Source organism: Drosophila mojavensis, unplaced genomic scaffold, assembly GCF_018153725.1.
Source record: "Drosophila mojavensis isolate 15081-1352.22 unplaced genomic scaffold, ASM1815372v1 contig_72, whole genome shotgun sequence".
Taxonomy (NCBI): domain Eukaryota; kingdom Metazoa; phylum Arthropoda; class Insecta; order Diptera; family Drosophilidae; genus Drosophila; species Drosophila mojavensis.
Genome location: NW_025318897.1, coordinates 3,011,864 through 3,038,650, shown reverse-complemented (window position 1 = coordinate 3,038,650; position 26,787 = coordinate 3,011,864). Strand labels below are relative to the sequence as shown.

The 26,787-nt window shown below is 36.6% G+C and overlaps 1 protein-coding gene and 1 long non-coding RNA gene across 2 annotated transcripts in view; both read left to right on the top strand.

Moving 5' to 3' along the window:
• The first annotated feature begins 2,379 nt into the window (after nt 1–2,379).
• Nucleotides 2,380–3,213, top strand: LOC26527472. Its single transcript, XR_001448959.3, has 3 exons — nt 2,380–2,472; nt 2,558–2,637; nt 2,694–3,213. It is a non-coding gene; the product is annotated as an uncharacterized LOC26527472 (long non-coding RNA).
• A 1,298-nt stretch (nt 3,214–4,511) lies between these two features.
• Nucleotides 4,512–26,787, top strand: part of LOC6585862 (kinesin-associated protein 3) — a 41,217-nt gene continuing 18,941 nt past the window's right edge. The window contains exon 1 of the mRNA XM_002011450.4: nt 4,512–4,809. Coding sequence (XP_002011486.2) covers nt 4,775–4,809 — 35 coding nt within the window. The 5' untranslated portion in view covers nt 4,512–4,774. The remainder of the gene's footprint in view (nt 4,810–26,787) is intronic.

Genomic DNA, 26,787 nt, shown 5'->3' with positions numbered 1-26,787 from the left:
CGAAAAATGATTGAAATAGCTATTACTCCAAGGGTTCAGGGGATCTCGTAGTCGAGTAGTCTCGACTAGAGCTTTCTTACTTGTTATAACTACCTTTGATGCACGGTTTTCGTCTAGCCACACGCACTTTGTATTTGGCCTTGTGCAGTACTCTTCGTATCGAAATCGGGTGCATATCCTTCCCCATTTCTTTTGTAACTTCAGCAGCACAGATTGTATATGTTATTATGGGATTCACTTGCACCTTTCGAACGATTTTCCTGCATTCATGGCTGTTCAACAGCTTAAGGCGACCTGTATGTTTATGAACTTAGCAGATTTCGGGCTTCCTTGGAGCGCTGCACGTACCTTCGAATACAAAATCGGTTTCTTTCCATTATCTCTCCAGTTTATGCATCAAATTTGACTTGATCGTGGAATAGGTGGAATTAGCAGCATAATTTTCCTCAGAGCTATCGATGTCTCTTTTAGCTTAGGTGCCATTATTAAGAAAAGTAAAAAAATATGCTCAATTCTTACAAAATTTTCTATATTTAAATTTAAATTTGCGAAGCTTTAAATAAAGAAACATAACATATAGTGAAATGCAAAATGATTTTGCCCATCGGTCAAATTGTTAAAAAAAAAAAAAAAAAAACTAAGTGTGCCAATAATTTTGTTCAGCAAAATTTAGGTTTTCTTTAGTTATTTAATTTTAAAAAAATGTACGACGAAGTTTTTCGGAATATTTTTTTTTTTTTTTTATAATTTAAAAAATTCCCTTTTCTATTTGGTTAATTTTTTGTTTCATTAAAAAAACGTTTCAAAATATTTGAAAAATTGCTATAAAGTTTTAAAACCTTGCTGTGCCAATAATTTAGTTCGTCACTGTAAATGAAAAGTGGTTTACGTTAATATTTTAATTATATTGTTATAATTAACTTGGAATTACCTTACCGCTTTATACCTAGTGATGGCACGATTAATCATTTGATACAAAATAATCGATTATTTTGTTTCAATTCACGATTTAATTGTATCGCAAAATGGGTTTTGAATAATCGAGACAATCGATGATTTGCTCAAAAAATCGCATCGCTATAAGCAACATTGGCGCGCCAAAGTTTGAAAGCGAAGCGTAATTAGGGCACCAACAATTAGTAAAGTGTGGAGATTTTTTTTCCAGATTAAATGACACGGCTGTGAATTGCCAATCGTGCCCAAAACAATTGAAGTATTGTAAAAATACAACTGATAATAGACGAAAATATTGAGAAGGAATTGAGTTTCGCGACGCACGCACACAAAAGCACATACACGTAGCAAGGATGTAAATGTGTGTGCATGCTCGTCGCGAAAATGTATTCTTTCTGTGCACAACAGCCTGTGCAAATTGTAAAGCCCAAAATTTGCCGTTGGTCTGCCTTGTGAAGTGAGCACATGCATAAATACATTTGTGTATGTGTATGCTTGTATGGGATGGCAAGCTAATTGTCTCTGGATTTAGTAGTTTGTAAATTTTGTATGATTTGAATCGTAGGGTGACTATCAAATCGGCCATTATGACTTAATTAGAAATTTTTGACAATAATGAGTAAAGCGTGAGTATAATATGACATGTGTATTTCATATATTGCAAAGCATTTAATAAAGTTAGTAGTGTTTTACGATAATTTTTTCGGCTGAAAATGTGTATAAAATAATTTTAATTATATATAATTATTTACGGATATAAACACATTTATAAACATGATTAGCAATAATAATATATAAATGTACTTATGTACATATGTATGTATGTTCATACATAGTACATCTGTGTAAAGTGGTTATGACAGTCCGTAAGTCCGACCAAATGCAAATGCTGGGCTTTAAAATTGCTACAAGCAGCAAGAGTAACGCACGCAGGTCACAAATGCTCATACATGTAGCAAGGGACTACAAGTGTGTGTGTACTTGCCCGTCGCGAAATCATATTCTTTATGCGTATCAACGCTTTCATACCCTTCCCAAGAATAACCATCGAAACGCTTACATTTTCTTTGCATAAGCGTGACAAACGCTTTTAAGATTTCGGTATACCCTTCACTCAAAAGGAAAGAGCTGGGATTGTCGCGAACAATTTTCAATTTCTGTGCGCTGCTGCTATTTGAGAGACCATAGAAAGAGATAGAGTGAGAGAGAGTAGGACAAATAGCGCATAGCTGTGCTTCATAAAAAAATAACACCATTTTGTTTGAGCGCTTGCAGCACACTGATTTTCTCGTGCAATATTTTCACTGCTTGAGCCTCAAGAGACTGAGCCGAGCAAATACGAAGTTGTGTAGTCTCCTCAGCGCATTTTTTCGGTGTTGAAAAAGTTTGTTCTACATGTCTAGTAGTGCTGCAAATCCATCGATGGAAATATCGATAGTATCGATGGACTTTCTTTTGTTAGATAGGTCGATGGAATTTTCTCGATGTCGATAGATCGCTGCAGACGCCAAGCCACAAGTAAGTTCATACGTTGATACTCAAATTATTATTAAAATTAGAATCTATTTTACACAAACAATTGGATTTATTTTTTAACATATAGCACATAGATACCTATTTACCACATTATTTAATTGTTGACGGTTCCTCCACGGAAAATGGAACATTTTTTGATCCCATCTGGTAAGATTCATACAATTAATAGCAAACACGTTTTTTCTAATTGTTTTGGATTTTAGATAAAAGTGCTTCTTCGCCTGCAGACGCCAATAAGGAATCTTCATTTGCTGTTACGGTACACACTGAAAATATTGCGCCTCCGAATAAGCGAAAGAAATTTGAGAAATCTCAAGTATGGAAGTTTTTTGAAAAATGCCAAGAAAAAAACTTTGTGAAATGCCTGTTGTGTGGGCAGCAATATAAAACGAGCGGGAACACATCAAATATGCAAGAGCATTTAAAGCGTGCACATAATGGATCTCACGATAATTAATTTCAGCTTTAAGCTCAAGACTTTTGTGAAAGATAGTCAAGTTTTGTTTTTTAATTTTAAGTTAAATTTTAAAACTTGTTAATTACAGTCGAAATTTTTGGTTTTTAGTTATAAGATAAATATGAACCAAAGTTGATTTTTAGGATAGACTGTTTTGTGATGAACTGGAATACAAATATTATTTTTATGAATTAAGACGAAAAATCATGAATTGTTTTGAACTTACTGAGTATAAATGTTTATAAAGTTAATTTTTTTTCTATGAATTTTCAATAATTTTTGAATGATGGAGCTATTTTCGATGGAACCATCGATACTATCGATGTTTTAATCCATCGGACTCAAACAAAATCGATGGACGGTCCATCGATGGTTTTGCAGCACTAATGTCTAGTCTATGTGTTCTCTGGTCAGTGTCAAAACCCATTTTGCGATACAATTAAATCGTGAATCGAAACAAAATAATCGATTATTGTATATCAAATGATTAATCGTGTCATCACTAATCATACTTGACGACCAGGGTGACCGAATATGGTATTTTAAATACTTTTTGGTATTTTATCAGCTCCGATTTTGCTCAAAAGTATTTTAATGGTATATAGGTATTTAGTAGCATTTTTCTTCGATTTTATGGTATTATATGGTATTTTCGGTTTGGTCACTCTTTAAGTCTTAATGAATCGAATGCTTAATGCTTAAGACTTGCTTAATTTTAAAACAAATAAATAGAAAACATGAGCAATAAGCAAAAATATAGAGCTGAGTGGGAGACTATGCCGGAAAATGAAAAATGGCTGGGAAGGAGCGCTAATAATATGGATGCGCACTGCAAAGCGTGCCAGACTAACATTTTGAGTAGGCTGGCGTCACTTAAACAGCATGCGGCTACACAAAAACAAAGATTTAATAATTTTGCCCGTTTCTAATCCGTTGTGTGAACGCATATTCTCTCAAATTAATTTAATCAAAACGAAAAATCGAAACCGCTTTAAAAATGTAAATATATCACATATATTACATGTACAATAATCATTGCCCGAAAATGGGTGCAATAATTTTAGGCCCAGTGAACAAGTGTGATGTAAAAATTTCAACAAATTGAATTTAAGCTGCTCTGACGAAGAAGGCTAGTAAATATAATTAAATGATCTTAAGAGAAACTGAGAAACTGAGAAACTGAACAAAGAAGTTCCTTTATTATTTTATTTTAAGAAAATGTTACAAAATGAATTTTAAGCATTTAATTAATTTTAAGACTTTAAATATATATTGGAATATGGAATTGAATACGAATGCATATGTTCTAGTTTTATGTTGTACTGAAATATTATTAATTTTTTAAAATGAAATAAACAACAAACATTTTTTGCAATGGGAAAACCCTTATTTTTTCTATATATAATAAGTCAGTTATTATTTTATTATAATTTGAATTTCCAGACGATTTATTTGTTATGGTATTTATAGTAGTATTTTGTAAAATATGAAATAGTATTTTATAGTATAATTTTGAGACCAAATTGGTATTTTTCGTTTGGTCCGGCGCGGTCACCCTGTTGACGACGTCATTGTGATAATTCGTTTCGTGAAGGCGGTTTCATTTTATGTGTCATTTCAAGCAAAGTCGGGACTTGTATTTACTAGTATTATTCACTATATTTATTATGTAAAATTAACGCTATTGCAAGTGATTCTCGAATTTCTACTGTGGCTCAAACACAAAAGGCGTCGGTAAAACCTATAAACACCGGACAGACTGTTTGTTAATAAAATATAATTCGGACTATCAGTTTCGTTTTTTTTTTTTGTTCGAAAGCAAAAGCAATGCAAACAAGTGATGATGCCAAGTATATTCAAAAGTGGGTGTAGCAAGAGATATTATATTCCACCATTAAAACAACATTTTTCTTGATTTAATTTAACTGTATTCATATAAGCTTTTATTTTCTGTGAGTAGGATTACATTATTGGATGTTTATTTAAATGTAAATACACAGAAAACACGTAAAATATCAATATAAGGTTATTTGCAGTTCTATTTTTGTATACAGTCAAATTAGTGACAAAGGATTACGAATCGGCAATTATTTTGTGGAGGTAATAGGTGGCAGGCTTAGAAATTTTATTAACATGGCTCATTAAAATTACAATTTTATTTATTTAGAGATTAGAGATAATTTACACTTTACAAAGGCCTACGGGTAGCTTAATATTTTTAATATTAACAGACTTAAGTATCAATAGACTTAATCATACCTCGTAAACAATATAGAAAAACAGTCACAGTTGTTAACAGGACTCCAACCAACAAAATATCGATTTTTTCATTTAAATGTTTAATCGAAATTACGTGTGTATGTATATACATCATGTATATACACTGTGCAAGTAAAGTCACCCTGATACATTTACCCTGACACCACTTTTGACCAGATTTTGAGTCACCATAAGCTAGATTGACGAAATAAAGTAAGCTACAAAAAGCTAAAAGTTTAAAAAAAAAAAAAAAATTGAAAATAAGCTGACCATAAAAACCAGAGCTTGCAAATGAGAGTTGACCGTTTTTGCGTTTATTCTCTTCCTCGCATCATAACCAAAAAAATTGTGCAGACACGTCTCTCTCTGAGCGTCACTCTCTGTTTTCTTTAGCATCTGTATCGCTCAGACGCAATGCGATGACTCATTCGTGTGACGCTCTCACATGAGTGTCGCGTAAAACTAACACGATTTTCCCTCACACAAAGCTTCGCAGCAAAAAACACTTTGACTAAAAAACTCAGCAGAAAATGTTTTTGCCTTCGTGTGCATGTAAATACACGCATACATACATACAAAAAGAACGTAGCAATCGCGCGTGATTACCCATACAAACGCAACTTACCGTTACTTCATTTAACTCAAGCAAACGATCAGTGTTTGACTTGAGGAAACGAAAACAGAAACAACTGTCTCCCTCAGAGCGCGAGAGAGCAAAGCCAGACGCGACAAAAACAGTTTCTTTCTGAGTTTTTTTGACTGTGTCAGTGAAAGACACTTTTTTGCAGACAACGAAAAAGTGTTAACAGTTATTTGCGAGCTATGATAAAAACACATAAAAATAATGGAAAGTTGTATTTGTTTTTGGTTAACAAAATTTGTTTTAAGTAATGAAATAATTCCATGAGCTTCATTATATATTATTTATAACAGTTAACTATAAGTAAAGTTATAAGCTAACTTGCCTTTATTTACATTTGTACAAATATTTTATATCTTTTTGCTTAAATTAGGTTATATATGTTGCCAAAACTTTATTATCTTATGTATGTTTTCTGGAGAGGGGTTAGTAAGGAGCGACATGGGACAGTTGTCGTGGAAGATTTGGGTTTTAAGGTCTGTTGTGGCGGGACAGTTGATGAGTATGTGTTGGATGGTGAGATCTGTGGTGGTGTTGCAGTTAGGGCATGGTGGGGTGTTGCCGTGGTTGAAGTGTGCTTGTTTTGAGAATATTATGTGTCCTAGTCGGAGTCTAAGTATTTTAGTTTGATCCCGACGTGTAATAGTTATACTCATTCACGAAAGTGAAATGATTATATTGGTTTTGTCCAATGTTCATCTTGCTGTCCGTCCGTCTGTCCGTATGAACGCAATCTATTTCGGCGCTATTAAATCTTGAGACTTGAAATTTGGAACACATACTCGTGTATATCTCCGATTTGTAAAGGGTTAAAATTTTCCCAATCCGCCCACTAGGGGCGTGGCAAATCGGAAAATGCATTTTCCGATATACCAGAAATCATGTTAGTAGAAGAGCTAGAAAGCTGAGATTTAGTATGTAGGTCCGCACCGACCACCCAAGATGACAAGCTATGACGGATATATCTGGATATAAGGGTGGGGGTAAATTACAACAAAAATCGAAATTATATAAAATATATATAAGTCTACATTTAAAATTTGGAAGCTCTAGCTCGATAGGTGTTGGAGATATAATTAAATAACTAGCTTTCGATAAGGTTTTTAATCGATAATAAAATATCGGGGGTAGTTATCGATATATAGAGAAAAACTTGATATGCGCGTGATATACACGGACCTAAGAAAAAAATTCAAGTCTCTAGCTCTTATATCTTCTGAGATCGACGCGTTCATACATACGGACGGACGGACAGACAGACGGACAGGGCCAAATCGACTTAGCTCGTCGCCCTGATCAAGAATATATATACTTTGTGGGGTCTGCCACGCCTCCTTCTGCCTGTTACATACATTTAACAAAACCATTATACCCTGATTTCCCATTGAAAATGGGTTCAGGGTATAATACAAAACAAAACAAGTAAGAAAGCTCTAGTCGAGACTGCTCGACTACGAGATCCCCTGAACCCTTGGAGCAATAGATATTTCAATAATTTTTCGCGTCTTTCAGCTTACACAAGAAACACGCACACACACACACACACACACACGTACGCAACCACAGACATACATACACACACACGCATACACACACACACACATACACACACACACAAACGCATACACACACACATACACAAACACATACACACACAAGCACCCACGCATAAACACGCATGGGCTGCAGTGTGCGCTTACTATGAGAACTTAATTGTTTAATACCTTTTTTTATGAACGTACGATCTTCATGAAACTTTTAGATTATGATTAAAACATGAATATGCATGTAATTGCCAAAGCACAAGTCTCTAGTATTTGAAATACGTTTTTTACAAAAGTGAGGGTGAGGGGGTGAATTTAGAGGTGGGGGGTAAATTTTAATAAAAACCGAAATTGTATAAATTGTATATTAGCATACATTAAATTTGGAGACTCTAGCAATAAAGGTGTAGAAGATATAATTTTATAACTGGTTTTCGATAAGGTTTTTTTTATCGATAAAAAAGATCGGAATGAGTTATCGATTTTTAATGATAAACTTGATATGCGCGCTGTAATTACGGACATATAAAAAAAAATTTGAAGTCTCTAGCTCTTATATCTTCTGAAATCGACGCGTTCATACATACGGACAGACGGACAGACGGACAGACGGACGGACGGACAGACAGACGGACAGGGCCAAATAAACTCAGCTCGTCGCCCTGATCAGGAATATATACACTTTGTGGGGTATGCCACGCCTCCTTCTGCCTGTTACATACATTTCAACAAAACCATAATACCCTGATTTCCCATTGAAAATGGGTTCAGGGTATAAAAAGAATCAGAAAATAATAGCTGTCTATTAATTCTTTTCAAAATGCAAACATTAATATCATGAGATCTGTATTTGTCTAAGGTCGGTATGGAATTGAATTTGTATGCCCACCATTAGCTTCCATTACACCTCTGAGGCGTCGCGACATCGACAATATTAGTTAATTTATGTCGTAGTATTCCGGTATTTTGCGCCACTCCTCGTGTATGCAACAAATTAACTCGACTTCGTTTAGCGACTATTTTCTTTAGTAAACCCCACAAAATCTCAATCGGTTTGATATCCGGGCTCTGGGGTGGGGTGTCAATAACTTTGCTGCAGCTATAAAGAAGCCACAGCAGCGACTTATGTTTCGGATCATTATGCTAATACAGCTTATATTTTAGTTTGCTAGGGTTTTCTGGATCATTGAAGCCAAAGTTGTGCGCGGTTTCAGTCTATGCCTTCTTAAAATATCCAAATAAAATTCCTTCGTCACGTTAAATATTCGCAGCTTGCCAAACTTAACAGTGGGCACAATGTTTTTGGCGTGGAGGGCTGTTTTTGGTTTCCGCCAAACTTTTCCAGGGGCATCATTGTAGAACAACATATCGTTGTCTCGTCGCAAAAGATTACGTTATTTCAATAGTCATGAGGACAGTCAATATGAAGTCTTTCGAGGGTCAGACGTTTCTGAATATTTACAGCAGACAGCAACGGCTTCTTCCTTGCCACATGTGAGGAGTATTTGTATAAATTGAGACTTTTCTCACAGCCTCGGGACACACTGTCCGTCACCAACTCCCGGAGAGCCGTGTGTGGTTTGTCGTCCACTGTCTTAAGAATTTGAGAATTCCGTCTAGAGAGCTTTGCTGGTCTTCCCTTAGAGCTGTTTAGTTCCAGTCTATTTTCTTTTTCTGACCGATTAATAATATAAACTGTTCTAAGCTTAATATCAAACATTTCAGCTAACTCCTTGATGGGTTTTCCTTTGATAAAATTAAAATACACTAATTGTATCAAATTGTCATCGGTGCGTTTACCAGGCATTGTGAAAATTCAAATTGTATGGAAATGGTAGTGATTCCAAAACTTTATTAAACGAATTACTTTACGGAAGACTTGTGAAAATAGACGCCGAATTTAATTTGGATGTCCCGTTATCTTTTTCCCGTCTTCTTTCAACTAAGGTTTGCATTTTGCAAAGAATTAATAGCTGATATTTGCTGTTATTATACCCTGAGCCCATTTTCAATGGGAAATCAGGGTTTAATGGTTTTGTTGAAATGTATGTAACAGGCAGAAGGAGGCGTGGCAGACCCCACAAAGTATATATATTCTTGATCAGGGCGACGAGCTGAGTTGATTTTTTCGTTAAGAATCAGAGCTTGCAAATGAGAGTTGAGCGTTTTTTCGTTTATTCTCTTTCTCGCATCATACCCAAAAAAAAATGTGCAGACACGTCTCTCTCTGAGCGTCACTCTCTGTTTTCTTTAGCATCTTTTTCGCTCAGACGCAATGCGATCACTCATTCGTGTGACGCTCTCACATGAGTGTCGCGTAAAACTAACACGATTTTCCCTCACACAAAGCCTCTCAGCAAAAAACACTTTGACTAACAAACTCAGCAGAAAATGTTTTTGCCTTCGTGTGCATGTAAATACACGCATACATACATACAAAAAGAACGCAGCAATCGCGCGTGATTACCCATACAAACGCAACTTACCGTTACTTCATTTAACTCAAGCAAACGATCAGTGTTTGACTTGAGGAAACGAAAACAGAAACAACTATCTCCTTCAGAGCGCGAGAGAGCTAAGCCAGACGCGACAAAAACAGTTTCTTTCTGAGTTTTCTTGACTGTGTCACTGAAAGACACTTTTTTGCAGACAACGAAAAGGTGTTAACAGTTATTTGCGAGCTATGTTAAGAATACATGAAATAAGTAAGAAAGCTCCAGTCGAGACTGCTCGACTACGAGATCCCCTGAACCCTTGGAGCAATAGATATTTCAATAATTTTTCGCGTCTTTCAGCTTACACAAGAAACACGCACACACACACGCACGTACGCACACACAGGCATACATACACACACACGCATACAGACACAAACGCATACACACACTCACATACACACACACATACACAAACACATTCATACACATACACAAACACATACACACACATACACACACAAGCACCCACGCATAAACACGCATGGGCGGCAGTGAGCGCTTACTATGAGAACTTAATTGTTTAATAACTTTTTTTGTGGACGTACGATCTTCATGAAACATGATTATAACATGGATATGCATGTAATTGCCAAAGCACAAGTCTCTAGTATTTGAACCCATCGAAAATGGGAAATCAGGGTATAATGGTTTTGTTGAAATGTATGTAACAGGCAGAAGGAGGCGTGGCAGACCCCACAAAGTATATATATTCTTGATCAGGGCGGCGAGCTAAGTCGATTTGGCCCTGTCCGTCTGTCCGTCTGTCCGTATGTTTGAACGCGTCGATTTCCGAAGATATTAGAGATAGAGACTTGATTTTTTTTTAAATGACCGTATATACAACGCGGACGTCGAGTTTGCTTTTAAAATTCGATAAATCATCTCGTTATGTTTTTATCAAGTAAAAACATTCAAGTTCAAATCAGATGCCACTATAGCTAATTGTGAATGATTTTTCTTTTTTTTTTTAATTTCTCAAATATTCAATATAATATGTAGATCATATGCTGAAAGTTTCGTTAAATTCCGTTCAGTCAAAAATTAATAAAAAATAATCAAATATTTGGCCAATTAACAAACACACGTGCAGCAGCTACAACAGCATCGTATGTGTGTGCACACATACATTCAAACTTCTTCTAGAAACATTCGTTGAATCACATCAGCTGTTAGTTTCGTTTAGTTTTGGTAGATGACGCAGCAGCAGTGAATCTATTTGAGTTTTGCCAACGCCACTAGCAGGAGTGGGGTGGCCTAGTGTGTTAGCTGCATGACGCTCGATCGAGAAGTCGCGGTTCGAATCCTGATCGATGCAACTGATGTTAATTTTTTTTAATTGTTTCAAAATATTTTTATATTTTCATAAATGAGTTTTCTATTTAATTTATATTTTTAAATACACGGAAATTGAAATTTTAACTATACTTTATGTGCGTTTTTAATAGTTTGGTTATTCTAGCAGATTCTTAGAATCACATCAGCAGTTAGTTTCGTTTAGTTTTGGTAGATGGCGCTGCAGCAGTGAATCTATTTGAGTTTTGCCAGCGCCACTAGCAGGAGTGAGGTGGCGTAGTGTGTTAGCTGCATGACGCTCGATCGAGAAGTTGTGGTTCAAATCCCGATCGGTGCAACTGATGTTAACTTTTTTAATTGTTTCAAAATATTTTTATATTTTATTAAATGAGTTTGGTATTTTATTTATATTTTTAAATACATCGAAATTGAAATTTCAGCCATACTAAATGGGCATTTTTATATGTTGGGTTCAGGGTAGTATCTAGTCGAGCACTCTCGACTAGAGTTTTCTTACTTGTTAATATTTATAATAAACTTTATTAAATCAAATATGCACCATTTTGGTCGACCACCTTTTGCCATTTTTCCACTAGAGACATAATTCCATTCGTGTAAAACTTTCGTGGTTTCTCTTTGAAAAACTCCTCCAAGTAATTTTCACGGGCTTCTCTTGAAGCCAACTTTACTCCATTAAGGGAGTTCTGCATTGACCGAAATAAATGGTAGTCCGAAGGTGCAAGGTCAGGACTATATGGTGGATGCATTAAAACTTCCCAGCCAAGCTCTCTCAGTGTTTGCCGGGTCATCAAAGATGTGTGTGGTCTGTCGTTGTCCTGATGTCCTTTCTGTTAAGCAGTTCTGGCCGTTTTTTCGATTCTCATCAGTTGTTCACAGTAAAGTGTCGAATCAATCGTTTGGCCAGGCTGAAGCAGCTCATAGTGGATTATTCCTTTCCAATCCCACCAAACACACCTTTCGAGCCGTCAATCCTGACTTTGCGACCATTTGTTGAGCTTCACCACTCTTGCACCATGATCTTTTTCGCACATTATTGTATTTGATCCATTTTTCGTCTCCTGTTACCATTCTCTTCAGAAATGGTTCGATTTCATTTCGTTTCGCAAATGTTAATTCTGTCCAATAAATTGTTCACAGAAAATTCATGTGGTATCCATACATCGAGCTTCTTTTTATAGCCAGCCTTTTCTAAATGGTTCAGAACCGTTTGATGACGAATGTTTAGTTCATTTGCGATGCCATGGCTGCTTATGTGACGGTCCTGGTCAGTCCTTTCCATAATTTCATCGACTTTTTCAAAGATTGGTCGACCAGAGCGAGGTGCATCTTTCACATCGAAATTTCCAGAACGGAAGCGAGCGAACCATTGTTGTGCTACACGAACTGATAGAGCATCGTCACTGCAAACATCACAAGTTTAATTAGTGGCTTGCGTGGCATTCTTCCCTTTTTATACCCTGAACCCATTGAAAATGGGAAATCAGGGTATAATGGTTTTGTTGAAATGTATGTAACAGGCAGAAGGAGGCGTGGCAGACCCCACAAAGTATATATATTCTTGATCAGGGTGACGAGCTGAGTCGATTTGGCCCTGTCCGTCTGTCTGTCTGTCCGTCTGTCCGTATGTTTGAGCGCGTCGATTTCTGAAGATATAAGAGCTAGAGATTTCAAATTTTTTTTTAAATGTCCGTACTTACAGCGCGCATATCAAGTTTATCATTAAAAATCGATAACTCAACCCGATATTTTTTTATCGATAAAAAACCTTATCGAAAACCAGTTATAAAATTATATCTTCTACACCTTTATTGCTAGAGTCTCCAAATTTTTTATGTATGCTTATATGCAATTTATACAATTTCGGTTTTTGTTAAAATTTACCCCCCACCCTTAAATTCACCCCCTCACCCTCACTTTTGTAAAAAGCGTATTTCAAATACTAGAGACTTGTGCATTGGCAATTACATGCATATCCATTTTATAATCATAATCTGAAAGTTTCATGAAGATCGTACGTCCATAAAAAAAGTTATTAAACAATTAAGTTCTCATAGTAAGCGCACACTGCAGCCCATGCGTGTTTATGCGTGGGTGCTTGTGTGTGTATGTGTGTGTGTATGTGTGTGTGTGTATGTATGTGTGTGTGTGCGTACGTGCGTGTGTGTGTGTGTGTGTGTGCGTGTTTCTTGTGTAAGCTGAAAGACGCGAAAAATTATTGAAATATCTATTGCTCCAAGGGTTCAGGGGATCTCGTAGTCGAGCAGTCTCGACTAGAGCTTTCTTACTTGTTTATACAAAAATTTCAAAATATAGCGAATTTCTTCTTTATTTACACCCATTTTTGAACAGCTGTAACTTTTTTCAAATTCTTTGAATTACATTTTTTTTTTTGGCAATCGAAGCCTAAAGTGCTACCAATCGAACACCACAATATGTACACAATGTGATTTGTAGCACTGTAGATATACGACGCCAACGACATCTATTGGCAAAATACGAAAAAACTTTTTAGACTACCCAATATTTGTTTAGCAATTTTAGCAATTTTATTATAAAAATATCAATTTTCATACAGTGGTTCAGGGTTTTTATACCCTGAACCCATTGAAAATGGGAAATCTGGGTATAATGGTTTTGTTAAAAGTATGTAACAGGCAGAAGGAGGCGTGGCAGACCCCACAAAGTATATATATTCTTGATCAGGGCGGCGAGATGAGTCGATTTGGCCCTGTCCGTCTGTCTGTCCGTATGTATGAACGCGTCGATCTCAGAAGATATAAGAGTTAGAGACTTGAAATTTTTTTTCCTAGGTCCGTGTGTATCACGCGCATATCAAGTTTTTCTTTTTATATCGATAACTACTCCCGATATTTTATTATCGATTAAAAACCTTATCGAAAGCTAGTTATTTAATTATATCTCCTACACCTTTAGAGCTAGAGCTTGCAAATTTAAAATGTAGACTTATATATATTTTATATAATTTCGATTTTTGTTGTAATTTACCCCCACCCCGATATCCACCCTCTCACCCTCACCTTTGTAAAAGGCGTATTTCAAGTACTAGAGACGTGTGCTTTGGAATGTACATACATTTTCACCATATGATTACGCTCTAAAAGTTTCATTAAGATTGTACGTCTAGAAATTAAATTATTCAACAAATAAATGCTTATAATGTTGCCCACACTGCAGCGCAGCCCAAGCGCAGTCGCTGCTTACTGCGGAGTTAGCAGAGCGCGTTCTAATACGTGCGTGTGTATGTATGTATGCCGAAAAGAAGTGCAGAGTGATTAGAATATCAGCTTAGAGGGTTCAGGGTATCTCCTAGTCGAGCAGTCTCGACTAGAGTCTTCTTACTTGTTTCATTTTGTTTACCTTTTATCAACTGCAAAATTCCGATTAATGGTGGTTCGGAACTTGTATTTGACTCAGTGGTTCGATGACATATACAACGATTACGCTTTACATTTGAAAAGTGACGGTGATTGAAACAAGATGTCGAAAATTTATAAACAAAATTTTCGAGATGCCTGGCTGCAGGATGACGAATTTAAGCTATGGATTCGTAGGGATATCACCGATTCAACGCGAGCTTATTGTGCATATTGCATATCCTCAATTGGCGCAAAGCTTTTTGACATCCGCCAGCACGGTGCCTCCAAAAAACATGTGGCTGCGATGGGCAGTTACCCAAAAAAATAAGTTGCCTTTCGTTCGTAAGTCGACCAAAACGGAGGAACAGGAAGCAGCTTTATGCCTACATATTGCCAAACTCACTGCGATTGCAACAAGTGATCACTTGTCAAAGTTGTGGGTGGAGCAGTTTTCAGCTTGCAAAGCTGCTGCAAATATCAAATTAGGTCGAACAAAATGCACCTACATTATTAAAAATGTACTCGCAGTGCATTTCATGGACGACTTCTGAACCGACATCGGAAACTCAACTTTTAGTCTTCTGTTGGACGAGTCCACTGACATTAGTGTGCAAAAAAAAAATTATACTTCGATCATTTTAACAGATATGGACTACAAAGACACGGAAAATGTTGCCATAATTATTCTCTACCATATGAGTACTTGACCCAAATTACTGGCAATAAGAAGTACACCGATTTATGTGAAGAAGATTACGAGCTAGATAGTATTCTAAGTATTTTGTAGTTAAATGTAAATATATAATAGTATATAATTTAAGACCATGTTCCTTATTAATTTAAGAGTTTTACATTTTGATTTTTATTTTTGTATATCGGAGCTTGTTATAAATTAAAATATTGGGTTTAGCAATTTTTTTTTGGCAATTTTTAAAAAAATTTTGCAATTTTTGGAAACTTTTTTCCCCAAATCTAGCAATTTTCGCTTGGTAAATTCTGGCAGCACTGGCTACAGGCAGCAAGAGTTACGCATACAGGCCACAAATTCTCATACATGTAGCAAGGGACTGTAGTGTGTGTGTGCACGATCGTCGCAAAAACATTTTCATTATGAGCACCAACGCTTTCATACCCTTCCTAGAAATAATCATGAAAACGCTCAAATTTTGTATGAACGTGGCAAACGCTTTAAAAATTTCGGTGTACCCTTCACTCAAAAGGATAGAGCTGGGGGAGCATCGCGAACAAATTTCAGTGTTTGTGCGCTGCTGAGTTGGATGATTTGAGTGACCATAGAGAGAGAGAGAGTGAAGAGAGAGGTAGAGTGAGAGAGAGTAAGCCACTCCATTACCAAAAATTTCTATAATCGAGTTAATTCTTGACGATTTTCGCTTTGTACTGAAGGTCATTGTCCTGCTGAAACACGACTTCTTCCTCGGAAGACGCACTATTATCCACAAAATCTGGAAGGTAGGCCTTCATAGTATTCAGACAGTCTTCCTTAATCATAAGTTCATCGATCTCAACCAGCGGGTAGATGCTCCACCATGTGAAACAGCCTCATACCATCAGGCACAATCCACTATGCTTCATGGTCATTTTGACCTAATGCTTTTGCAGATTCTGGCTTGCCTCTAATTCTGCAAATAACAGAGAAATCGAACCGAATATGATTGGAAGAGGGTTATTTGGTCAGATGATACCAAAATAAATCGCTACCAATCTGACTGAGTATCGGCAACAGGGAAAGCTGAATAAGCATTGAACGAATACACTTGACTATGATGGTGTTTAGTTGACTCATGCATAATTTCAACCCTTAAATCTAGTGCGTCTATTGCTGAGTGTGTAAGGCTCAGCATTGGTCTATTACATATTCTTATCTTATCGCAGAGTTTGTAAGGCTCCGCGTGGGTCTATTAGCTATTCTTATCCTATCGCTGAGGTTGTAAGGCACAGCGTTCGTCTCTTACATATCTGACTCTGGGGTTGCAAGGGTTGGTGTCCATTTGTCTATTTATACAGTCCGTACATGTGACCCTTATCTTTTCCCAGCGCACTACCTGCTAGTCGTAGAGTGCGTCAGAGGCATGTATACGATCTTCGTATATTCATATGTTCATGCGTGAACATTCTGCGGGGGGCCAAAGTGTGTAACGTCCAGAACTGCTATCTGTGGATTTCTTAGCAATATACAGGACAAATACAAATTTAATAATTGTTAGTATTCTTGACGAAATGATCATGCTTGCAATCCTTATGTTCGTGCCTGAACATTCTGCAGGGCCCAGAGAATGTGACATCCAGATAAACCGAGTATGCCACCATCACCTTGGTCTTTTGCTCAGGTGGCGGTTCCCATGCCAAGTGAAGTCGTGCCTCTTTAAAGAACTTCTGCGGCTTATAGGTGTCATCGTTTGTTGCATTAATACAGCTGATTGCATCTGTTGAGGAAGTTGTCGATCGCTTCATTATTGCTGAGGCAAAAGCCTCCAAGTGATAGACGTCCTTCTGTTGATTCTGATGCATTATTGTGCCTATTGTTTCGCTTGTAGTGGTTATTGTTGTTTCCTTTAATATGTTGCTGCTACTTCCAATTGACTCCTTTTCTGATGTAATTGTACTTGCAGCTTTCGTTTCCATTGTTGGTGGCGCTGCTGTAGTCATCACTGAAGAGTTTGAGTCGGTATTGTCGCTTTTCTCTTCAGCTGCACTTCCAGTCGCTGTTGCAGTCTCCGCAGAAGTTTGCTCTTCCGTCGTGCTGTCAACTGTGGAAATATCATCCATTGGTCGAACTTCCAATTGGATATCTGTAGATGTATCTTCAGTGATACTCAACGTTGATGTCGACGTTGTGGCAGGAATTCCATTCTCGTCCGCATCTTCTATGTGCTCCGGATCCTTTGTCGGAGTTGGTGGAGCCCAGATCTTTTTTATCGATCTCTTGTCTTCACCTATATTTGGTTTTGTTGTTACCACTTGAACCTTATTACGTTGTTCAGTAGCTTTATTTATATTTCCTCCCACGTGGAGGCTTGCCGGCGGGTGTAATCCCACTTTTTGAACACTATTGCATCCAAAGCAGCCTGATATGCGGTCATCTCATCAGCTGTGACGTTGTCACTGTTATCAGAGGTGCTCACGCAATTGCGGATACTGCCTTCATCGTTATCCTTCAGCAGTTCCATGTCCACAGGCAAATAACGTTTGTAGCGTTTGCATAAATAGTCCCACGCTGAATTGTAGTTACCCACTCCAATTGAGAAATGGCTTATAACTCGTTGACCTTCTCCTTTGAAATACATTTTGAGGTATATCAGTTTCGTCTTGTCGCTGATATCCTTTCTGTTGTGAATTATTTTGGTGAACTGCTCGAAGAACGTTGGCCACGCCTTAGGACTTCCATTAAAGTGGGGAAGTGTCGGTTTCGGTCGCTTTGGAGTGTCTTCTTTTACGATTTGCAGTGCACTTATTTTCCTTTCCAGTTTTTTTTTTACAGTGTACACTTTGACTTCCAGCGCGTCTATGTACTTGATTACGTAAGCATATATTTCATATTTTACCTCCAAATCTTTCAGTGTCACTGGACTTTCTTCCAGAGGAAATCTAGCGTATCTTTGTAGCTAACGATTTCATCCTGGTTGCTGAGCTCAATGTTGGCCAGCACCTCTTCAATGTGCAGCCTTACTCTTTGAGCTCTTTCGTCCACAAAGCTTACCAACTTCTCTATTGGGCTCGACCAAGCAAATGAAAACATCTCTTGCTTTGATGTTTCTGGTCTCGTTTCCCAACTATAAAGTTGTTTTGTGTCTATGGCGTGGTCGGCAACTTCGACTTTCATGAACTCTTTATTGGTTCTGATTTCTGCCATTATACCACCATATTTCTCTTTAAATATTGATGGTTGACGACACAGTTGTTTGTTTATTGTACCAGGTTGATCTTGCTGTGCCTGGAAAGCCAATACACAAATCTATAATACTAGCACTTCACTTTCTACTATTCACAAACATTTTTCCTTGTGGATGAAATTGAAGTATTCAAAATACTTCCTCCGGCTCGAAGGACCATGAACGAATACACTTGATTATGATGGTGTTTAGTTGCGTATTGATCTTTATTCTTCTGAGCCTGGGTTTATATACCCAGACTCATGCATAATTTCAACCCTTAAATCTAGTGCGTCTATTGCTGAGTGTGTAAGGCTCAGCATTGGTCTATTACATATTCTTATCTTATCACAGAGTTTGTAAGGCTCCGCGTGGGTCTATTAGCTATTCTTATCCTATCGCTGAGGTTGTAAGGCTCAGCGTTCGTCTCTTACATATCTGACTCTGGGGTTGCAAGGGTTGGTGTCCATTTGTCTATTTATACAGTCCGTACATGTGACCCTTATCTTTTCCCAGCGCACTACCTGCTAGTCGTAGAGTGCGTCGGAGGCATGTATACGATCTTCGTATATTCATATGTTCATGCGTGAACAAGCATTATGCCATGAAGCATAGTGGAGTGTGTCTGATGGTATGAGGCTGTTTCACATGGTGGAACATCTACCCGTTGGTTGAGATCGATGGACTTATGATTAAGGATTTTTTTTACGAATTGGGGGAGAAGGGGGCGTAGTATCCAAAATCTGTAAATTACAAAATCTTTGTATCCATTAACTTTAAAAATAACGCAAATTTGAAGACTCCAGGTCTAAAAGTGTTCAAATTAGGCAAAAAAAACGAAATACATTTTTCGATTATTCTCGATAAAAAAGTTATCGGGTGATTTATCGAAAAAATATAGTAAACTCGTACTGCGTATGGTACACACGAGTATGCATGCCAAATTTCAGTTCTCTAGCTCTTATATCCTCTGAGATCCTTTTGCTCATATATATACTTTATGGGGTCTGCCACGCCTCCTTCTGCCCGTTACTTTCTTTTCACAAAACTATTATACCCTGATTTCCCATTTTCAATGGGTGCAGGGTATAAAAAGTGAAACAAATGATTTTACCATCTTATCTAAATATATCAAATGAATCTAATTCAGAAATTTCAGACAGATTCATGAATTTTTTATGTTTTTACAGGCAAGTTGACTTGGCCAACATGTATCCATGTACGCCATACGTGCTGAAAGTTTCATGAACATAGTCCATCGACAAGAAAAGTTATTAACCAATTATATTTCCATAGTATGCCCACACTGCAGCCAATGCGTGTTTATGTGTGCGTGCGTATATCTGTGTATATGCGTGAGTCTGTGCATGTGCGAATATTTATTGGAATATCAGGTGCTCGAAAGGCTCAGGAGATCTCGTAGTCGAGATTGTTCGAGAGTTTTCTTACTTGTTATACATATTTCGTTTTTATACTCATTCACGAAAGTAAACAAGTTTATTTTATTTATTTATTTATTTATTTTTTTTTTTTTGAGCGTAAACATTCAAATTTTTCAGTTTGGTTACCGTTAGCTCGTTCTAAGAACTGACCAAAAATAAGGTATAGCAAATCGGTAACGCCCGACTGCAACGTTCTCACTTGTTTTTGTATTATATTACTTACATTTGTCTTTAATTTCGGATTCTTTTTCTCTTAAATTGTGCCACGCCTTTTTTTTTTTGCCCCCTTATTAAGTACACGTAAATGTCTTCATATATAGGGAAAAAAGTCTTTGCAAAAACTTTGACACTTTTCTGGGCTGATAAAGAACTCATACTATATAGCTATCAATTTATAGTAAAGGTTATTCGGCTGTGGTTGTTGTTGTTCCAAATATCAAGAAGCCTGTTGGTGGTGAACGCAGAGGAAACTTTAAGCGCATTTTTATACTCATTCACGAAAGTGAATCAGTATATTGGTTTTGTGCAATGTCCGTCTTGCTGTCCGTCCGTCTGTCCGTATGAACGCAATCTATTTCGGCGCTATTGAAGCTAGAGACTTGAAATTTGGAACACATACTCGTGTATATCTCCGATTTATAAAGTGTTAAAATTTTCCCGATCCGCCCACTAGGGGCGTGGCAAATCGGAAAATGCATTTTCCGATATACCAGAAATCATGTTTGTTGAAGAGCTAGAAAGCTGATATTTGGTATGTAGGTTCGCGTTGACCACCCAAGATCACGAGCTATGGCGGATATATCTACGCCCATTGGGGGCGTGGCAAATCGGATAAAACTATATCTCCTAAAGTTGTAAACCTAGAGTGCTGAAATTTTGCACGTCAGCTAATGGTATGATTCTATAAAGTCTGAAGTTAAATTACAAGTCTACGCCCATTGGGGGCGTGGCAAATCTGACCTGAAGATATAGTGATTTTTTAAATTCTCCTATATTTTGGACACTATTGATGGCAGAGACCTCAAATTTTGTATATATACTCGGACTGATCACCCAAGACCAAAAAGTTTTGTCGGATATATGTCCGCCCACAGGGGGCGTGGCAAACCGCAAAAGTTTATATCTCCTAAAGTATAATAGCTAGAAGCTTCAAATTTGGATAGTTGAGTTACTGGTAGCCTCCTCTATCGATTCCCCAAAAATAATTTTTACGCCTCTTTAGGGGCGTGGCATATCGAAAAATACCCTGTAATTTTCACATTTTTTGAGGGTAAGCATTCAAAATTTGCAGTTAGGGTACCGTTATCTCTTTCTAAAAACTGACCAAAAATGAGGTGTCTACGCCCAGTTGGGGCGTGGCAAATCGGAAAAACCTGTATATTCTACAGTATTAGAGCGAAACTTAACTACTAAATTGTTGATGGGATGTGAATGAGTATTCCGCAGTCGGTAACGCCCGACTGCAACGTTCTTACTTGTTTTCAAAAGGAGCAAAAAGGCTTTTTACAACATATTGCTTAGTAACTTGCCATCATTAGTTTCATGTTCTGATATGCACTTTTTAAGTAATACTCCACGGAATACAATCAAAATTGTTAGATTTTTTGCTAAAAATACAATCAGCAATAACACTGGACTATAAAAAACACACAAACATTTATGCATACAATGGAGGAAAAAGTATTTTGACAACGCATAGCAAAAACTCTAACGCTTATTTCTGCGTGCTGAGAGAGGTAACGGTACCCATTATATTTTTCAGAGAGAGCAAACATAAAAAGCTATAAGTAAATATTGCAGTGATAACTTAACTCATTATTTTTCTATAATTATTTATATGGCGGATTATCATTATTTGGGTGGACAAAAGTATTTTGACATTCCTTTTCAAATTCAATTTCGGTAATTTGCTTGGATTAAAAAATACGTATTTTTATTTTTTAAGTTGTTTTTGGTGTCCTCTTTAATAATAGCCATTATTTGATCATAGTTTTCGGTAAATTATGGGCAAACAATGTGATTAAGTGAAATCTTTAAAAAATCAATCGGTCACGAAGAATAATGCAGGTATTTCCGTGGAAAACCTTACAAGCTTATAAAATGCACCTCTATGAGCAATTTACTACTAAATTAACAAAAAATAGAAAACGAATTCACTCAAACAAAGAGGCCAGATCGGGAAGATCATTAAAAAAAAACAGCAGAAGGCCGCATCATATTGACAAATCTTAAAGAAAATGTGCGGATTTCCCTTTAAAGTCATGTCGATTAATCTCAAAAATAATCATAAATTATCAATAAGCAGAAAAACTATCACAAGTCGGCGAAAGAAGGCTATTTTTTCTACGTTATAGATTTTCCAATACCCTTAATATCACTATAAAATAAACTAAAAAGGTATCGATTTGCAAGCCGCAATTCTTCTGGGGAAAAGTATTATTTATGGACGATAGTTCCTTTGAGTATCCTGGTTAAAAAAAGCGATTTATAGCTGGTTGCCAAAGAATATTCGCAAAAAAAGAGGCCTATGTACCAACGGGGTGAAGAATCGGTAATGCTCTGGGGGTTCGCATTTGTCAATAGCCTATCCAATTTGATATTATTTAATGAAAAAATGAAGAAGGATAATTATTTACGTGTCCTGAATGACCACTCATCGAATTCCGGTTACCGGCTCATTGGAAAATCATGTATACTGCAGCAGGACAATGATCCATGCCACAAGGTCCATATTATAACTGAATTTTCGGGGAATATTGAAGTCAATACATATGATTGGTCACCTCAGAGCTCTGATCTCAATATTATAGAGAATGTGTAGGCCTACGCAAAAGTAAAACATACCTTAGACCTATCAAGAACGCCCATGGAGACGGATTGCTGAGGTTTGAGGACTTCAGCAGGATGTTTCAGTAAAAAACATTACAAAATTGGGTTAAATCGATCCCTAGACGCTTGCAGATGATAAAGGAGGGTTTAATTCTTATTAATACTTTAGTTATTATTACCATTGTTAAGTTTTTGTCTCACTTTATTTAATAAATATTAGCTCGCAAATAACTGTTAACACTTTTCCGTTGTCTGCAAAAAAGTGTCTTTCACTGACACAGTCAAAAAAACTCAGACAGAAACTGTTTTTGTCGCGTCTGGCTTAGCTCGCTCGCGCTCTGAGGGAGACAGTTATTTCTGTTTTCGTTTCCTCAAGTCAAACACTGATCGTTTGCTTGAGTTAAATGAAGCAAACGGTAAGTTGCGTTTGTATGGGTAATAACGCGCGATTGCTGCGTTCTTTTTGTATGTATGTATGCGTGTATTTACATGCACACGAAGGCAAAAACATTTTCTGCTGAGTTTTTTAGTCAAAGTGTTTTTTGCTGAGAGTCTTTGTGTGAGGGAAAATCGTGTTAGTTTTACGCGACACTCATGTGAGAGCGTCACACGAATGAGTCATTGCATTGCGTCTGAGCGAAACAGATGCTAAAGAAAACAGAGAGTGACGCTGAGAGTGAGACGTGTCCGCACAATTTTTTTGGTTATGATGCGAGGAAGAGAATAAACGAAAAAACGCTCAACTCTCATTTGCAAGCTCTGCAAAATACTTTTGTCCACCCAAATAATGATAATCCGGCATGCAAATAATTATAGAAAAATAATGAGTTAAGTTATCACTGCAATATTTTGGGCACTTATAGCTTTATATGCTTGCTCTCTCTGAAAAATATAATGGGTACCGTTACCTCTCTCAGCACGCAGAAATAAGCGTTAGAGTTTTTGCAATGCGTTGTCAAAATACTTTTGTCCTCCATAGTATATAATGTTAGCTACAGATTACAAATACCTTGAGCTTTGTTTTCGTTTTTGATTTTTTTATTTTAAATGAAAACAATAATAATTTGAGCACTTGCAACAGAAGAAAATTTTTTGTGGCAATTTTTATACCTAGAAGCTTCAGCAGATCAGCTGACTTTAAGGCGTTCCCACAAAGAAAGAATTGACCCCAAAAATGCACAAAAAATGTTTTCCATCTAATTGGAGTGTTAACAACTAAGGAATAAAAAAAATTTTCTTAATATTTCACCATAATTTTTGGACTTTATGCCGCCTATCACGGAAAATCGCCCATAGTGCACTGTCAGAAGCTTTCCCAAAACTCCCAACTCCTAATGTACCTAGTCCCAAATTTACACAAGATACAGCACATGCACAAATACACGCACACACACAAGCTTACGCATGCATGCGTAAACAAGTATTGTCTGCAGTGTGGTCTTACTACGGGGACTTAATTATTTAATAACTTTTCTTGTGGATGGAAATGAAACTTATATCGTGATTATAATGCGGACATTTGCCAAAGTTTCTATTATTATAAGGGTAGGGGGTAATATAAGTTAAGCGCTCCCATACTAGAGTACTAGCGATTGGGGGACGCTGTGTTGAGTTCTTGTGAATATATAACAACTTTGTGTTCAATGAAATAATATATTTTATATAATTTGGAACAATAGGTCTAAACTCTCTCTAGTCCGAATATCAACTGAACTAAATCTGTTCAACTGGTTAGGTTCTCCCCTTGAATGTCTGACTGGACTCTCCAGCCTCCTTAGATTGTCGAAAGTCTTAACTCTTCCTCATCTAAATATCTGCGTCCCGCAGATCAGGGTGCATATGTCCATTATAACGATATTCATCCAATATAAATTCTCAAATATAATGATAATTATCCAATATTAATTGCCCAATTTAATGATATTTATCCAATATAAATTTATTATCCAGAGTCCATAAATTAGCATAAAGAGGGCCATCGATATCCACCTTCAAGTTAATTCAAAGCATTCATAGCTCCATACATTTAGTATTCATTTGTGGTTATGACAATACATCCAACATTGTAGGCGCATTTATTTCATTCCGTCTGGCATCTCGGAAATCCCTATTGCCATAAATGATCGAAACTAGGAAGGATATACCACGTGTAAAATGCTGTGGATGCTATGGGTGCTAAGGAAGTTAAGGAAGCTAAAAGAAGATTATTGCAATATAATTAAATGTGCTATGGGTGCTAGGAAGTCAAGGAAGTTAAAAGAGGATTATTACAATATAATTAAATGTGCATTTTCCTTTCTTTTTTTTTTTCCTATTTTCTTAAATCTGATTTATGAGGTTTTTTCCAGTTTTTGTTTTGTTGATAATCATTAATTCCACGAGACATATATGTCCCTTGTACACCATTACTTCTTAATGAAATATTCTGTAAATTCACACAAATGGCATAAGCTTCCGGTAAATTTTTAGGTTTGCTAACCGTTAACATCCTCGGTAGGTCACCGTTTAGTCCCCTTATGAAAACATCTATCTCGATATGATTCTATTAATGCGGACAATACTACGACTCATTGTTCGCTTGCCTTTAAGGCCTGTAAAATTAAAGAAAACTGACTATTAACTTGCTTATAGTAGGTTTCCAAGTCGTTGTTGCCTTGAATCATTTGATTCAATTCGTATTCCAAGGTTCGAACATCCCTTTTATCAGCATAATGCAATCGCCAAACTCGCTTAATTTCAGGCCAATCATCATTTTGTACACCGTACGATTACAGTGAAACATCGGCAATTCCAATTACTTTTCCTCGTATATGCAAAATTATTGAGCGATGTAAGGTCTTTCCTTGATAATAGAATAATCTTCAAGTACGGACTCGATCCTGTTTACCCACGAGGCATATTGTGAAGGGTTTCCCTCAAATGTGGGCAACACTTTAACACAGTCCGGCAATGACGAAATTTCATTTAATTCAAGCTCCGAACGTGGACGGGCCAGTGAGGTTTGTTCCTCTATGAGAGACTGATTAGTATCCTCCTTTTCCAAACGATCCACTTTCAATTGCTTCAAATCTTCCTTAAGACTCAAAAATTGATCGGCTGACACAGTTATTGCCGCGCTCAGCCCTTGCAACGTTCCATTAATATTTTTCATATTACTTGTTATCCGTTAATTTTACTATTATTATTCTATTTATATAAGTTATTTTTATTATTATTATTTTTTATTATTAAGCCCTTGTATTATTATTTGATTACTATATTTTTTAATTTTTAAACTTTTTGTAAGATTTCTTTAAAAATTTTTTTTTTTTTGTATTCTTTTTATAATTTGTAAATTTTTGAAAATTTTTCGTTTAGTTACGGCTTGAGCTCGGTGCAAAAGTGAACTAAATTATTTCAATGTCGGAAAACTTACTTACTATTCAATTCGATGCCTACTATGTTATCGATCTAATTTTCTACATTAAATCAGCTTTTCATTGTTTCCAAGCTGCTGCTATTTACCGTTTCCAGTGGATATAAGAAAATATTAATAATCGTCTCGTAGAATTGCTTCCTGTGGAGATAAATATATTAGTAATGCTCTCACATGGTCGTAACACCATTTTTAAATAGTTGACGGGAATATTATTTCTTTTATATTATTTCATTGAATTACTAATTGTATTGAATTACGTGTGTGTATTACCACGTGTGTTATTGCGTTGTCTGTTATATAATTACTGAATTACCAATTACTAGTTGTATTATCTTTTGTTACCGAACCGGAAAACAGTTTTTATTATTTTATATGGCTTGGGAAGCCCTCAGGATCCTTTTTGGTGTAAGACCTACTTAGGTGAGGGTGGTTCCACAATCATCTCGTCTCTCTCTTACTTCCGTTTCATTTATTTATTTATTTTACTTTTTATACTCATTCACGAAAGTGAATCAGTATATTGGTTTTGTGCAATGTCCGTCTTGCTGTCCGTCCGTCTGTCCGTCTGTCCGTCCGTCCGTCTGTCCGTATGAACGCAATCTATATCGGCGCTATTCAAGCTAGAGACT